General features: G+C 41.3%; 1 protein-coding gene across 1 annotated transcript; it reads right to left on the reverse strand.

Moving 5' to 3' along the window:
• Nucleotides 1-738: 738 nt before the first annotated feature.
• On the reverse strand, nt 739-11,581 carry K444DRAFT_664882 (uncharacterized protein; the record flags this gene model as incomplete). Its single annotated transcript, XM_024887017.1, has 2 exons — nt 1,216-11,581; nt 739-749 (listed from the first exon to the last, which is right to left on the reverse strand). The coding sequence occupies exons 1-2, from the start codon at nt 11,102-11,104 to the stop codon at nt 739-741; spliced, it is 9,900 nt and encodes a 3,299-aa protein (XP_024734906.1). The 5' UTR covers nt 11,105-11,581.
• Nucleotides 11,582-14,446: the final 2,865 nt, after the last annotated feature.

Raw genomic sequence — 14,446 nt, forward strand, 5'->3', positions numbered from 1 at the left:
AATATTTAATTAGTATTATAATAAAATAAACAAGTATTAAATTATATTAATTCTTTATAAAATTGAATTAAATTATAAAAATAGTTAAAGTTTTAGTATTTCTATTTAAATACCTATATTTTAGATTAGTTTAATCTCTAATTAATATTTGAAAAAGGGGAATTATTTTATATTTTCCTAAAAAAATATTATAAATAATATTATATATATTATATTTAATTTTTTTCTTACTTTTTTCTTTTTATATAATAAATTACTTATAATATAAGATATTTATAAGCTCGTAAATAGCTTATATACTTTTCTAATTATTCTCTTTAATTTAGATTAATTAGAATTCTTTTAATAAGAATTCTTTTATTAATAAAATTTTAAAGTTCTTTTTTTTAATATTATTTTTTTATTTAAAAATTTGAGGCTATTTTTAAAGTTCTTAAAATCTTTAAAGATAACTTTTATAATTTTTAATTCTTTAAAAATATTTAAATTCTTATATATATATTAATTATAATTTATATAATTATAAGAATAATATAAGCTTTAATAAGCTTAATAAATAAAAGAAAGATTTTTAGAAAAACCCTAATAAGATTTAAGTAAAGCAGCTATAATAGCTGCAAAACGGCCGTAATAGCTTATATACTCTCAAGACTTATATATTTAAAAGGCTTATATATTCTTATATTTTCTTTTCTTTATTTAATAAAATATTAAATTTAATTATATATATAGGAATTTCTAAAAAGAGCCTATATAAAATTTATTAAGAATTTGATAGAGCATTAAATGGATTAATAGGAATTTATATAATTACTTTATTTAAAAATCTCAAAAGCTAAGTGCAATATACGAATGCGTAATATACAAATATGCAAATGCGTAATGTTATGAAAAATCTGGGTTTTGGCAGTACAGGGGTTGGAGGCCTCGGTATAAGGTTGGACTATTGCCTACACTGCACATAGAGGACGTTCCAGCAAAACTTCCACCCAAAAACTATTACAAACTAGAGATCAACTTTAGCCTCCACCTCCTCGCCATCCAACCCACCCCCCCCTTCACCCCACAACCCACCACCCAAGCCCCTCTTCCGCTCTCTCCCCCACTCACCCCCATGACCTCTTACCAATGCATTTCCCACCCTCTTCCCCCCAGCCCCACCACTATACTCATACTTAACCAACAAATATACATCCTCCACGCCGCCACACGTACCGACATCTTTCGGGAAGACAAAACTTCCAAACTGGCCTTCCCGCTGATATCCCAGACTCATCCTTGGCACGTTAAACTTAAGATCCAACATCCCGCGATACAAGCCCGGATACTCCTTTTGCATCACACAATCAAACTCCACATGCTGCTCCGCATCCCGCTTATACCCAATCCTAGGATGAATCTCCGAATGCCGATACAGAACCCGCATGTACTCGCCCACACCTGCATGTTCCGGGGCCCTGATAAGCACCTGCACCCTCACGATACAAATTTCCCTCTGCCCATTCAAGAACGGAAACATATTGCGATTAAACTGCAGCTGCAGCACCGATTCCCCTCCTTTCCCACCATGCTTCTGCTTCTTCCGAAGAGTCTGATGCAACAAATTCCACGCATCAGGAAACTGATACTTGACATCGAAGAAACTCCATCCATTACCAGGCAAACGCCGTTGTGCCGCCTCGTTGGCCGCAACACGGAGGTCCTCCCCGCCATCGCGCGACGTGTAGTTAAGCGTCATAACGACATCCGTCAATGTACCGAGGTTGAACTGATTGTTCTGCGCGGGCAACTCGATGCGCCAGCGACTAACCGCGCCCGAGAACTCGAAGGGCAGGTAGCGCGCATCGTTGAAGTTGATTTCGAAGAGGCCGGTGTCGGATTGGCCGGTCGACGTGGCGATGCTTTCGTAGGCGCCGAATTGCTGCACGAAGCGAGCGTCGGACGGGGATTGGATGTCGTAGGCGCAATCTTTGCCGGTGCAGTCCGGACTGCACTTTTTGGTGGAGAGGGGAAGGGAAGGGTGCACGCGGATCCGGCTGGAGAGCAGTTCGAGACGGCAGTGGATGCCGGTGTAGGGCCCGATGACGCAGGGGATCGTGAGGCTCACATTGCGGATGCGCCGCATGTATTGGCCTGGGTAGTCGAGATCGAACATCCATTCTGGGATATCGATCTCGCATTTCCCAGTCGTTTTCAAGAGCAGGAAGGCCGCTGGGAATTGCATGTTTAGCGAGATCTGCTTGGCGACTTCTTGCTCGCGGTAGTTCTTTTCCATGTATGCGCGCTCCATGGTGTGGAGGGCTAGCTCGAGGCGTTCACCGGCTAGGAGACCTTCTTGGAGATTGCTCCAGGTGGAGAGAGGGACGAAATCCCGGTAGCTGTCGTGGCGTTCGTAGTAGAACATTTGCTGGGCCTCGAGCGATGCTTTGATGGCAAGATCGTATGCTTGTCGGTACAGAATTGCAGTCTCTTGCTGCAGAAAGATGTAGAGATCGAGACTGGCCGTCTTATCTCGCATGAAATCCTGTACTTCGGCCGAATGTTCGATCTGCCGCTGGGTGATGTTGAGATCACGTTGCGAAATCGCTTTCCGGCGGTCGGCAGCAAGCTTCTGCTGTTCCAGCTGCCGGATTTCCAGCGTGATCGTGTCGACCTGGTTATTCCACTCCTCTAACCGTCGATCCCAGCCGGATTCTACGAAGCAGAGATTCGCTGTAGTATTTGCCATTTCAGAGACGCCAGAGAGGATGTTTGCAGCGGTGTTGAACTCGGAAGACAGCGAGGAGCCGCCAGTGATACGTGAAAACACCAAAGGGCCTGCAATCCCAGCATCACCAGTGAACTCATCGGGGATGAGAGTCAAGGCCTCTGCGACAGCCAAAGATACACCAGATGCCGTCTTCAGCGCCAGCGCCAGAGCTGTGGACGCTGTAAATCCATTTTCGTTGGCGATCGGTCCGTTGTGGATGAGGTTTTGGTAATATGTAAAGCGGGTCAGCGCTCCACTCAGAGCGGTTTGCAGGCTCTGCATATCCCAGTCACTCTCTCTGAACTGGTTCTTTTTCATCTCAAGGGATAAGGTTGTGATTTGTTGTTCGTGGGTGCTTTGAAGCGAGGCTAGGTATTCCGCATCTCCCTTTTCAAACGCTTGCAATAGATCACCTCCCAGAGTCCGCACATAGCCAGCAAGGTCAAGGGCTCTCGGTAGCAATGACAGAAATCGGTATGGGTGTCGCTTGTACGGAGAATGGTTGATCTGATATTTGTCGAAGGAAATCTCAGTCCCAGAAGGGTTCCCGCTGCTGTTGTAGGAAAGTTGAGAGCGAGCATCTGCAAGACGATCATAGACCTCAATCAACCGCGGGTTGATGGCTGATGCTGACGAAACGAATGAATCTAGTGTGATGTTTAATGATCCTGTTTCTTGTATCGAAAACCTTTTGGGACGGGGTCCGAGGATCCTCTCCATCATGTCGAAGATTAATGCAGCCCGTTGATTTGACGCAGAAGAAGACTCTTGAGCGAGGCTGTTCGCCCACTGGAGTAAAGTCTCAAGATAGTCCAGTATGACAGCACGAGCTTTCACCTTTTTCGGAGGTATGTCTTTTACACTGGAGCTGGATGTCTCCCAGGTGTTGTCCCGACGCAAAGGGTTAAAAGCCATCTCATACCACTTCAGACATGCTTCGAACTGACCCTGAGATCTTAGATGACCTGCGACAGCGAGACACGTACTGAAATTTGACGCAGGTATCAGCGGAGCACCCGCATCGAAATAGATGAAAAAAGGGTAGGCCTTCAGTGGACTTGGGAAAGATGATGTGTCCGTAACTGGGTTTATGGCTCCAGCTAGGAGGGAAACAGCAGTATCAGTTGGTATATCGTAGCGGAAAGAGTCTGCCCCACCGACAACACTGAAGGCGAGCGAATCACCAGTGCGTCCCGTGAATGTGAGCTGGGGCGTTGAGCTTAGCCCTGGTGAGTGGAAACCCTCGTAAGATCGACGTGGGGGCTCGAAAGACCCAAAATGCACTCGGCACCAGTTCAAATGAACCATAGATTCCGGGTTCCAGGTAAGCAACGCCTGCAAAGAAGGCTCAGTAGATGCGCGGTTGAAACCAGGATCCCACAAGTTTGCAGGAGCAGGAGGGCGAGCTCCATAGCCAGCGTTCTGGTACACAGCATCGCCATTGAACCAGCTAGCCGGCGTGATCCAAAAGTAAAATTCGTCCACAGTCAATGGAGTCTCGCGCTCGGCTGGGCCGTTTGGAACTTGGCTGTACAATTCAAGTGGTGGTGTTGACGCAGCTGCTAGTCGGACGAATTGGATGCCCATCTTGATAGCAGCGTTCATCCACAGCGGAATCTGGCTTTGCCCAACCTCGGGTGTGATGGAGGGAGCTACCGGGACCGAGGAGAGAAGCGATTTGCGTGCACCGTGGCTTGGCAATGCAAGGAGATTGACACCATCGATGGCGGTATCAGCTGGACTAAGCTCAAGTGACGGAAGTTCCAAGTTTTGCAGCTCCGTGGTAATCCTCGAGCTCGGCACATGTGCAGCTGGCCAAGACATGTGCCCTCCAGGTTTGGGAATGGTCAGGACATTTCGTCTCAGCTCATTTGTCAACAGCCGAAATCCTTCGGACTTTTCTGCTTTATGTAACTCATCCCACTGAATCCAGTTTTCTTGGTATATCTGTCTACGCTTCTGGGCCTCCCAGACTTTGGAAGTCTTGAACTTGGTGTCCCATAGCTCCTTGAACTCAGGATTCGGCTGAATTTCTGGCTCAAGACCGAGTCGGATTCTGGATACCAAGCGGTGAATCGAATCCAGGGCATCGTCGACCCTCGTAGTCCGCTCGTGAACTCCGGCTTCGACGTTGAGAAGCAGGAGATCCGTCAAGTCTAGAGGTGAACTTGCAAACGCGCCTTTGTTGAAAGGGAGCGGTACCCGATTCTTGTCACACAGATACGCAAGCAAAGCTGCTCGAGCACGTACACGCAAGGAGTCATATACGCTCCGAATCTCATCCAGGTTGCCTAACCCAGAAAAGGTTTCTTGGAAGAAAGATCTAAGATTCTGATTTCCGGATTCGGCTCCAATCGCGAGGTTAGGATCTTCAGCTGACCACAGCCAAGGCTCAGCCTTCTCGAGATACTTGCTGAACACACGTTTCTTGAGACGATGCACCCAAAGACCAGCAAACCAGCAGCGGATGGCCCATTGCTCGTTACTGAGGTCGGCAGTCATGATGCTGTAGCTTCCATGCCCGTCGAAATACTTCTCGATCAAGGGAGCAAGACTGACATCGGTGACCAGGTACCGGAGAAGTTGTCCTGGTTGAGGGATCTGTTCTGTCGCCTCATTGAACAGCATCCAGCATTGGCGACTTCTCTGCCTCTGCACCCAGTGACGAAGCTTGGAGTAGTCGAAAATGCGCTCCCACCAATCAAACAGTGCCGCCTTGCGTTGTGGGGTAGGTTGAGCTCTTTGGTCTGGATCTTTCTCAGCTGTGTCATAGTTGTCCATGACCGGAAGAAGATTGAAGTCGAAATAGGCACGATTAACCATAATTGTAGAGCTCGAAGCAGACCCCCGATAGTAGGAGGTACCAAGAAAGCTTTGAGGGTGGTCGAGGAAGTAGTCCAGTTCAGATTCGCGTAAGTGGTCGTGATGGTTGAGTTCCGCCGATAAGTCGAAGCGAGATGTGAAAAGAAGACCTTTGAATGCTCGTTGGTAAGTTCGACGGATATCACGAACGCTGCTAGTGTAGTGTTGATTCAAGAAAGTCGCTGCTGACACGGGGAGATTCAATCCCTCGCCCAGCGTGCCAATTTTGGACTCGCGGAACAACTTGGAGGCAGGGACGACAGATAAGCAGTCTTTAGTATCAGGACCAGCATATTTCACCTGAAAACCCGTCTTCTCTGGATGAAGATTGCTGAAATCCGGTGGAGTCTTCTCGAGGTAGATTTCGATGTGGTACACTCCGCGGTGGAGCAGCAGTGGCGCTGACTCACTGGTGGGGGCTGGTTGACTTTCCCAGTGGTGATTCAGGGCTGTCCATGACTTGTCGCCTCGTTGAAGAGTTAACAGCCAATGATGGCGTTCCCGAATAGCTTCGAAATCTGGCTTTTCATCGTCAGGTCTGGGATGTCCAGCAAAAAAGATGTATTCCCCGCTGTCCTCCACCAGTAAGGATCCGCTCCAGTAGACCCTGAAGCATTGGCCACCTCCCAGTGCTTCTTCGTTTGATTCACGCACCGCAAACCCATTCACTGCATTCACTGCATCAGTGTGCTGACGTTCCAACTTGAGATCAGGATTAGGGATGATAGTAGGGAGAGGTGTGTTGAATTTGTCCTCATGGTGTCCAAAGAAAGTCAAATCTCTCGTGACAGTGCGCCAGACCTTGATAGGACCAGCCTCTCCATCAACCTCGAATTCGCCGAGTAGTCCAGTTCCAGTCAGACCAAGTATGGCTGCGAAGGCACTGCCGGAAAGGTGAGGTTCCCATGTGTACTGAGCTGGAGAGGCACCTGATTCAGATTCCCAGCCCCCTCCAACTGGTGAATTCTCATCAGCGAAGAGACGGCGCAGGATGGACCAAGCCGCTGATCGTGTGCTGTGTTTGTCGTGCTTCGTAGCCTCCGATACATGATCTGAGAGGTGACCCGCAATAATTTCACAGCGACGGTGAAAGAGCGCAAAGTGGCGTTGGAAATATCTGAAACGCTGGTGTTCAGAAGGTGCTTCAATGAGCTCGCGCACAGCGCGTTCGAAATCGGGGAAGATGAGAGCAAAGGGTGCAAGGACTGCTCTTGGGGCGAAGTAAAGATTCTGGAAAGCTTGGATCTCTGTATCTGAAAGCTGCCGAGATTTCATCAGCTTTTGAATGACCGCTTCTTGTGGTAGAGGCAGTTTGAACCATAGTTGGCCAGTCCCTTCGGCGTCATAGCGGAAAGGGGTGTTGGGATCAGAATTCCACAATGAGGGTGTTGTGGCAGAGGCGGAAAGGTCTATCTTGAAGATGGAGGAATCATGGTTGACTCGTTGCCCACAGTCCTCGAGAGCCTGAGCAAAGAAGCGTTCGCCAAGAGATGTAAGAGGATCATTTTCCGTGGAGGGTACATATCCAAGATCATGGAGTGAACTGGCAATCTTCTTCCAGCTCCACTCCAAGACAGCATCGTCGCTCACTTCGACATGCATGAGACGCTTCCGTAATTTCCACAGGCTGAATTCGTCGTCCGGATACTTAAGTGGGTCGACAGCAGCTTCCAAAATATTCGGTAATGTGAATGGATCATCCCACCGGATATGTTCATCCGTCGTAAAAAGAAGACTTATTTCGCCCAAAGTGAAGCGAGATGCATACACCTTGGAGACAATTTCGGCAAATCGCAGGGTGCTAGTTGGCTTGGCATACCAGGGGTCCGTTTCACTGAATCCTGCTAATGAAGAGATGATATTGAGGTTCTTCTCCAACTCCTTTCGAAACCCTAATGCCCGGTGGCTCCCGCCAAATTGGGACCTCGAATATGTTTCAATGTGGTCCAGAAGAAGAGCGATTGCACCATTCCGAGGAGAGGGGTTTTCTTTCGAACCTTGCCATAAACTGAGCAAGGAAGCGCTGATTTCTTGGGAAATCTGTCCGTAAGAAGCGGGTGAGGTGGGTGTTCGAAAAGGAACCCCAACGGAAGAGATAGAACTAGGTGTCTGTGGTAGTTGTCCGTGGGAAGATATTGAAGGAGTTGGCTGTGTCAAGGTGATACCGAAATGGTCTCGTAGCATGATTAGGGCCGCCAGCTGCCGTACGAAGTCGCTATTGATAGAACTGCCCTCGAACAGTGAGAGGGTTGTCGATATCTCAGCAAGTTCACTGAAAGAGATTGCTGGACCATCGACATGACTCAATATTTTCCAGAGACGGATAAACACGAAGAGCTTCCGAAGGCTCAATAAGGGATGTTCTGTTGAGTTCAGTGCTATCTGAAGTTCGCCGGTGTTATATGGCTCAGAAGAAGGGAATCCAATGTTGTTGCTAGTTCCGCTTTGTGATAATGCACGTGAGAACTGCACATACTTGCATTTCCAAAGTTCGATGAAATCATCATATTTTAGTCCAGTCGACTTTAAGAACCAAGAGAAAGATACCGTTGGTGGCGTTGGGAGCGCAGTATCGAGTTGGAGGATAGACTCCAGGAAGTCTTTGTCCCCAAGTGAACCGCTGAACAAGTTTGAATACTCGTCTGAGGAGATATGGAGATATTCCAGAGCAATATCAAAACGTACTGGATAACGCCAAAGACTTTTCTGGAAGCCTTCCGGTTCTTTTTTTGCGTCAATTGCAAGTTCAGTGACATTTTTGTGGAAATGACGCATAACCTCAAATCGATCTGTTCCTAAAGGAGAAAGCAAAGAACGAGAGACATCCAGTGACCGGTCATATGGCAAGTCTAGAGCCGTGAAGCAAGATTTCAAGGTTTTGTAGACCTGTGGGCTCTCAGAAATCGCGGGTGATGAATGTTGAGGTATAGTAGCAAATGAGGAGGGCTGGTCACCGTCCGATGACTCGGTTTCGGGATTGGAATTGAGAAAGATCCCCTGAGATTGACCTGGGTTGCTTCCTAATGCCTCAAGGTTCTCATTGATGATATCCAGCTTAGAGATTCGAGACTCTAGATTCAGAAGACTTGCTTGCATTTTCCCGATAGAGGCTCTCCGGGCAGACAGAAGATCGGCGACCTTGGCCTCCCCAATCGAGGCGTTGAGAATGTCGAAAAGGTAAGAGATTGGTCCGAGAGGAGAGAGATTATATGGCGGAGTGCAGTCGATCAGAGTTCCACCGCCGTTGACTGGAGCAAAAGTCCAAGCAGGCTCATCAGTGGGTGCTGTTACGTGCTGCTGCTGGCTCGTAAAGGCCGTGAAAATGTCTTTAGCGTAGGGATATGCAACGGATCCTACAAGAGCAGATTCGAATTCTGTTTCGGAGAGTGGATGCACTGCGCTTGCACTAGTGAAGCCACGAGCGTAGAGAGCTTCTATGACGGAGAACTGCAAATTTGATGGACAAGATGAGGTGACCTGCACCAACAAAACCACTGTCTCAAGTGCATTCAGTAGCCATGACTGAGCACCGAAGTTATCTGGGAGTATGGCCTTTACGGTTTTTTCGACAGCGTCATGGTCGAGAGGGTTGCCAAAAGAGAAAGTCCCAGGATATTGACTGCTGAATTGCTTCAGAATATCATCCGAGGGTACCGAGAAGGTGCTTGTGTGGCCGCCGGCTGCCACTGTGAAAGAAATCTCCTTTGGTTGTACAATGAAGTACTTTTGGACTCGTTGTACGAAAGCGTCGGCGCGTTGGAGTGTCGTTCCAGGCAATGTGAAAGTAGGGAGAAGGTTCTGATTCGAAGGCACCTGGGTAAAAAAGTTCTCCCACTGCTGCTGTGTAATCTTGACAAGGTCCTGAACACTATTAACTGGTATCTGGGCTTCTATTGCCGCTACAAGCGCACATTCCCCTTGAGTGATTGCTTGCAACACCAGTGTTACGTACCCCTTGGGGTATTTCTGAATGCTTGGTCCCCAAAAGCTAGATGTGATATTAGAGGTCAACCCTTCATACTGGAGCCAATCCAAGTAGATATTTGGAGCAGATGTTGGAGCGCTGTTGGTCAGAGTTGATATATCACATGACGATCCAATGGATGGAGAGCCCAGCGCAGTCAAGCGACGCGCAGCTTGGTACATGTTGATGCTCAAAGTTGTAGTAGAACTGCCATTCGATGAGTTTACAGCCACGGCACTTTCTGTATCTCCGAGTAAGCCACTGTCCGATGCGGCCTGGAACAGAGTTGTGAGTTGATCCTCGCTAGCCATTATTGCCGAGTTGTAACGTTGTTGAATAGACACCGACTGAGGAAAGGTAGAACCTAGGGAGTAGAAAAAGGGAGCAGGGACGTTGAATAAAGGAAGTGGGTTCAAGGAGGCGTCAGGGGATGTTGCTGGATTTTGAAGTACCACGGAAGCTTGAGGGTAGCTCGCCGATGGCTGCCCAGTTTCAACTGGGAAAGTAATTCCGGCCAAGGTCGCTGTCGGAGGGATTCCTGTGAGAGTTTCCCCGTTGGTGAGTCTCTCGCAAAATACTGCGGCTGATGCAGCTGCAATGTACTTTGAGAGTGTCGATGCTTCAGCATTATGTTGCAAGTGGTAATTCTGAATGCTGGATTCAAGTTGCTGTCGTGTATTATCCACACTGGAATCGACCGGGAGCGGGTTCCCCTTGACATCTACAAGAGTAGTATACATGAGATGTATATCATTCGTCGGGGCTGGAATCGGGTAGAGTAAACGGTTCCATATGATTTCTGATGCAATTTGAAGACATTGAGGCGCTGTCAGAGGGGTGCTACGGGCTTCCAATGCGGACTTTTGAGGCGGATTAGCCGTTGGATGGTCTTGAGTCAAGATGAGGTCGATCGAGTTGAGGACTTGTGAAAATACAGGTGGATTTCCATTCGGATCGAGGGTAATGAAGGGCGAGTTCGATGAAAGACCCATTACAGCCACGGGCAGCGAGAAATACGCACTGATCGGTAAGCCTGAATACGTTGATTGGTCCGTCACGAGATTTTGAGCAACCGTTGGTATATTGTACTCAATAGTACTATCAGGAATACTCAAGTCATTCCGTTTGAACTCAAACCGCACGTCGAACGATGGGCCTCCTGGGTGCGGGGTGAGCGGTTTAACAATGATTACCGCAGTCGCGACCGAGGACTCCAGAGGAGCCGTTATTGTCTTGACTTGATTTGTGTCAGGAAGGGTGATTTGCTCTGGTAATTGTGCCACATCTTGAATGATGGACTTGTCAAGAGCTTGTATTGACTGGTCGAGGGTAGTGTCCGTTTCGTTGATAATCGACACTGGAGTCTGAGAGTCTGTTACACCGCTTGCAACTCCAAGCTTCATCCCCTTCGTGGGGTCTTGGACTGTCAAGCCATATGCGGTGATTTGAAGGCCTTCTAGCGCTTGTTTGAACACAGCAGGGAGTGTCGGCTTGCTAGGAACTAGCTTCAGAATGATGAGAGTAGGCATGGTGCCTGGCACTCTGAAACAACTCTCGAGATTGATCTCGTGTTTGCAGAGAATAGATATCGAGGTGTGATATTTGTGCTGCGATCTGGAGCTCTGGAGGTTTGGACTGTTTGGTGGTGGATGAGGAGACAGCTCTGATAGCTTGCCCTGTGAAACTGTGGACCCGGACACAGGGTCGCCATTGGCTTGGACTCATGCGGGCCACAGATCATATGTTGGGACACAAGTGCAAGCTGCAAGCTGGTGGTGTCGTATGTGGGCTGGAAGGCGGGCTGAAGGGAGGAGGCGTCGTTGCATGCAAGCTGAATGAGTCGTGAGCCGTGAAGGCTTGCTGATCAATCATGTTCACCGCAGGAGAGGCACCTCTTCTGGGCCGGTAACCACGCCACAAAGTGGGGAATAGACGTTTACAGGGACATTAAACAAAACAGAAGATAAGAAATTGTTCCAAATGTGGGGTTAAATGGAGTATTTTCAAATAGAGTACGCCGTTGAAGTGATTTGGAACATTGTTGAATCGGATCTTGGGTGCCGCGGCTTTCCGTTTCAAGATGATGGTGATAGGCTGGCTCTGCATGATTAGTCAGCAGGAAAACTACCACCTGTACCAGCCCGTACCAACACTTCAAGGAACGATTTTCACGCCCTGGTTACGTCGTTGCCAAGACTGAGTATAGTCATGTCTCTCTATCTTTTAACTGAACTTATAGTACTTGTATTGCACTAGGTTTATAGTGAATTTAATATTAATACTAGTTATATATATAAACAGTTTTTATTAAATTAAATTTAATTGAATTATTATTAAATAAAATTAAATAAAATTCGATTCGATTTATATCGAATTTTTTATTAGAGCTTAATCGAATATTTAATAATTTAATTAAACTTTTTATATAAAAATTAAATATATATATATAAATATACTTTTAATAATATTTATATTATATTTTAATTTTTTGAATTTATTTAAATATTAGAAGTATTAAATATATACTTTCTTTATTTTATTTACTTTATTATATTTATTTATTAGAATTAAACTTAACTAGCTTCTTTTATATATATATATATATAATTCTTTTAATAAAATTAAAGCTTTTAAAATATAATTAAATTAAATTAAATTATTTATTTTTTTATTTTATAATAAAATTCGAATTAGCTTTTATTTCTTTAAACTTTAAATTATAAATACTATTATAAATATAAGATTTAGAATCTAAAAGATATAATTTAGATTATTTCTATTTTAATAATTTAAAGCTAAAAAAGAGAAGAAAATCTTAAAAAGCCTCGAATTTAAATAATTATAAGCTATATATAGGCCTATATATTTACTAAATAAAGTTATAATATATAACCTCAATTTTATTTCCCGATTTTATTTTTATATATTTTATTAGTTCTAGTTTAATTTCTATTTCTATTATATATTATAATAATTATAATATTATTTTATTTCTAATCTTTAAAAATCTTTACTAAATTCTTAAATTATAAGTTATATATTAAAAACTAGAAGCCTTATATATATAACTAAAAGAATTTCTATTTATATTATATAATTCTAGTTATATATAATTCTTAATATAATTTAATTAATAAAATAGATTCTAGAATAGTTCTAATTATTAGAAATTCTTATTATAATTTTTTTAAAAAACTAGAAAACTATTATTTAATAAAAATATTAGATATTATTCTAGATTTAAATTTTTTTTTTATTAAACTTGGTATTTAAGTTATAAAATAGCTTTATTATTAGTATTTCGTGAATTTTATTTTTTATTTTTTATTTTTATAATTCTAATAATAAAGGCTTTGAATTTATTTATTTAAAAAAAGAATTATTTAGAGTTTTATATAATTTCTTTATATAAAATACTAGATATATTTTTATTAATTTCAAAAGCTTAAATCTAAAGAAATATTTTATTTATTTCAGGATTTTATATAATCTTTTTATTTAATAAACTAATTTATAGCTCGAATAATTATTTTTCTAATATTTAATAATAATTTATATCTTGTTTTTTTTACTTTAAAGCTTATTAATTAATAGTATTTATTAGCTTAAATAATATAATATTCTTATATTTATATTATATTTTTTCTATATTTTTTATTATAATTTATTATTAGTTTACTAGTAATATATAATATTATTATATAGATATAAAAATACTAGTTATATTAGTTAGTAAAGTTATTATTATTTAGAAATAGGAATTATAGTATTATAGTATTAATATATAATCCCTAAATCTATTAAGCCTAAAGAAGTCTAGTTTATTAGTTAAGTTACTTATAGGATGCGAGGTTATATAACTATATCCTATATCTTATATTCTATTACTTATATCCCGTATTCCGTATCCCGTAACTATATATATAACTCCTAAAGAAATAGCTATACTAATATTTATTAAGCTATATTAATAGAGTTTTTATTTTTTATTTATTTAAATTCTTTTTTAAAATATTTAATTATATTTGAGTTTTCTAATTAATTATTATTATTTATTTATTTTAATTCTTTTAATAATAATTTATATAATTATATAATTATTAATTAAAATATTAATTAATAAATATTATTAGAAATAATTAAAAACTAGTAATAAATATAAAAAAACTAGTTTTTAATTTCTAGAAATATAGAATTATTAATAAATATAATATTTATATTTTAATTTAGCTAGAAATAATAAGCCTAAAAAAGCTATTAAAGTTTAGTTTATTTTAGGTATTTTATTAAAGGCTATATATAAGGCTTTTAAATTAAAATAATATATAAAAGTATTTTAAATATTATTATATTATAAAAAAAGCTATTTTATAATATTTAAATATCTTTTTCTTATTTTTATTTTTATTTTATAGCTTTTCTAATTCTAATAACTCTCGATTTTTATTTAATAACTTATTTATAAACTAGATATTATTATATTATATTTCTTTTAAATTAGATTTATTAAAACTTTAATTAAAACTAATTAGAGATTTTATATAATATTATTATTAATCTCTTATTATAAAAACAGAATTTTAGTTTAATAAGCTATTATTATTTTATTTTAGATAATTATATTCTTATATTTCTTATTTAAGGTATTTATTTATTTATTTAATTTATTTATCTAATATATAAATTTAAAATAATAATAAAAAAATACTTTATTTAATGAACTTATTTTACTAAAAGCTTTTTTATAATTATAAAATATTCGAGAATTTAATAGTTTAAATAAATTATAAAAAATATCTTTTATAAGTCTTTTAATTTTATTTATTATTTAATTAAAAAGAAAATAATAATAAATAATTTTTTATTATAAA

The sequence above is a fragment of the Hyaloscypha bicolor genome (assembly GCF_002865645.1).
Source record: "Hyaloscypha bicolor E unplaced genomic scaffold K444scaffold_108, whole genome shotgun sequence".
NCBI classification, from domain to species: Eukaryota; Fungi; Ascomycota; class Leotiomycetes; order Helotiales; family Hyaloscyphaceae; genus Hyaloscypha; species Hyaloscypha bicolor.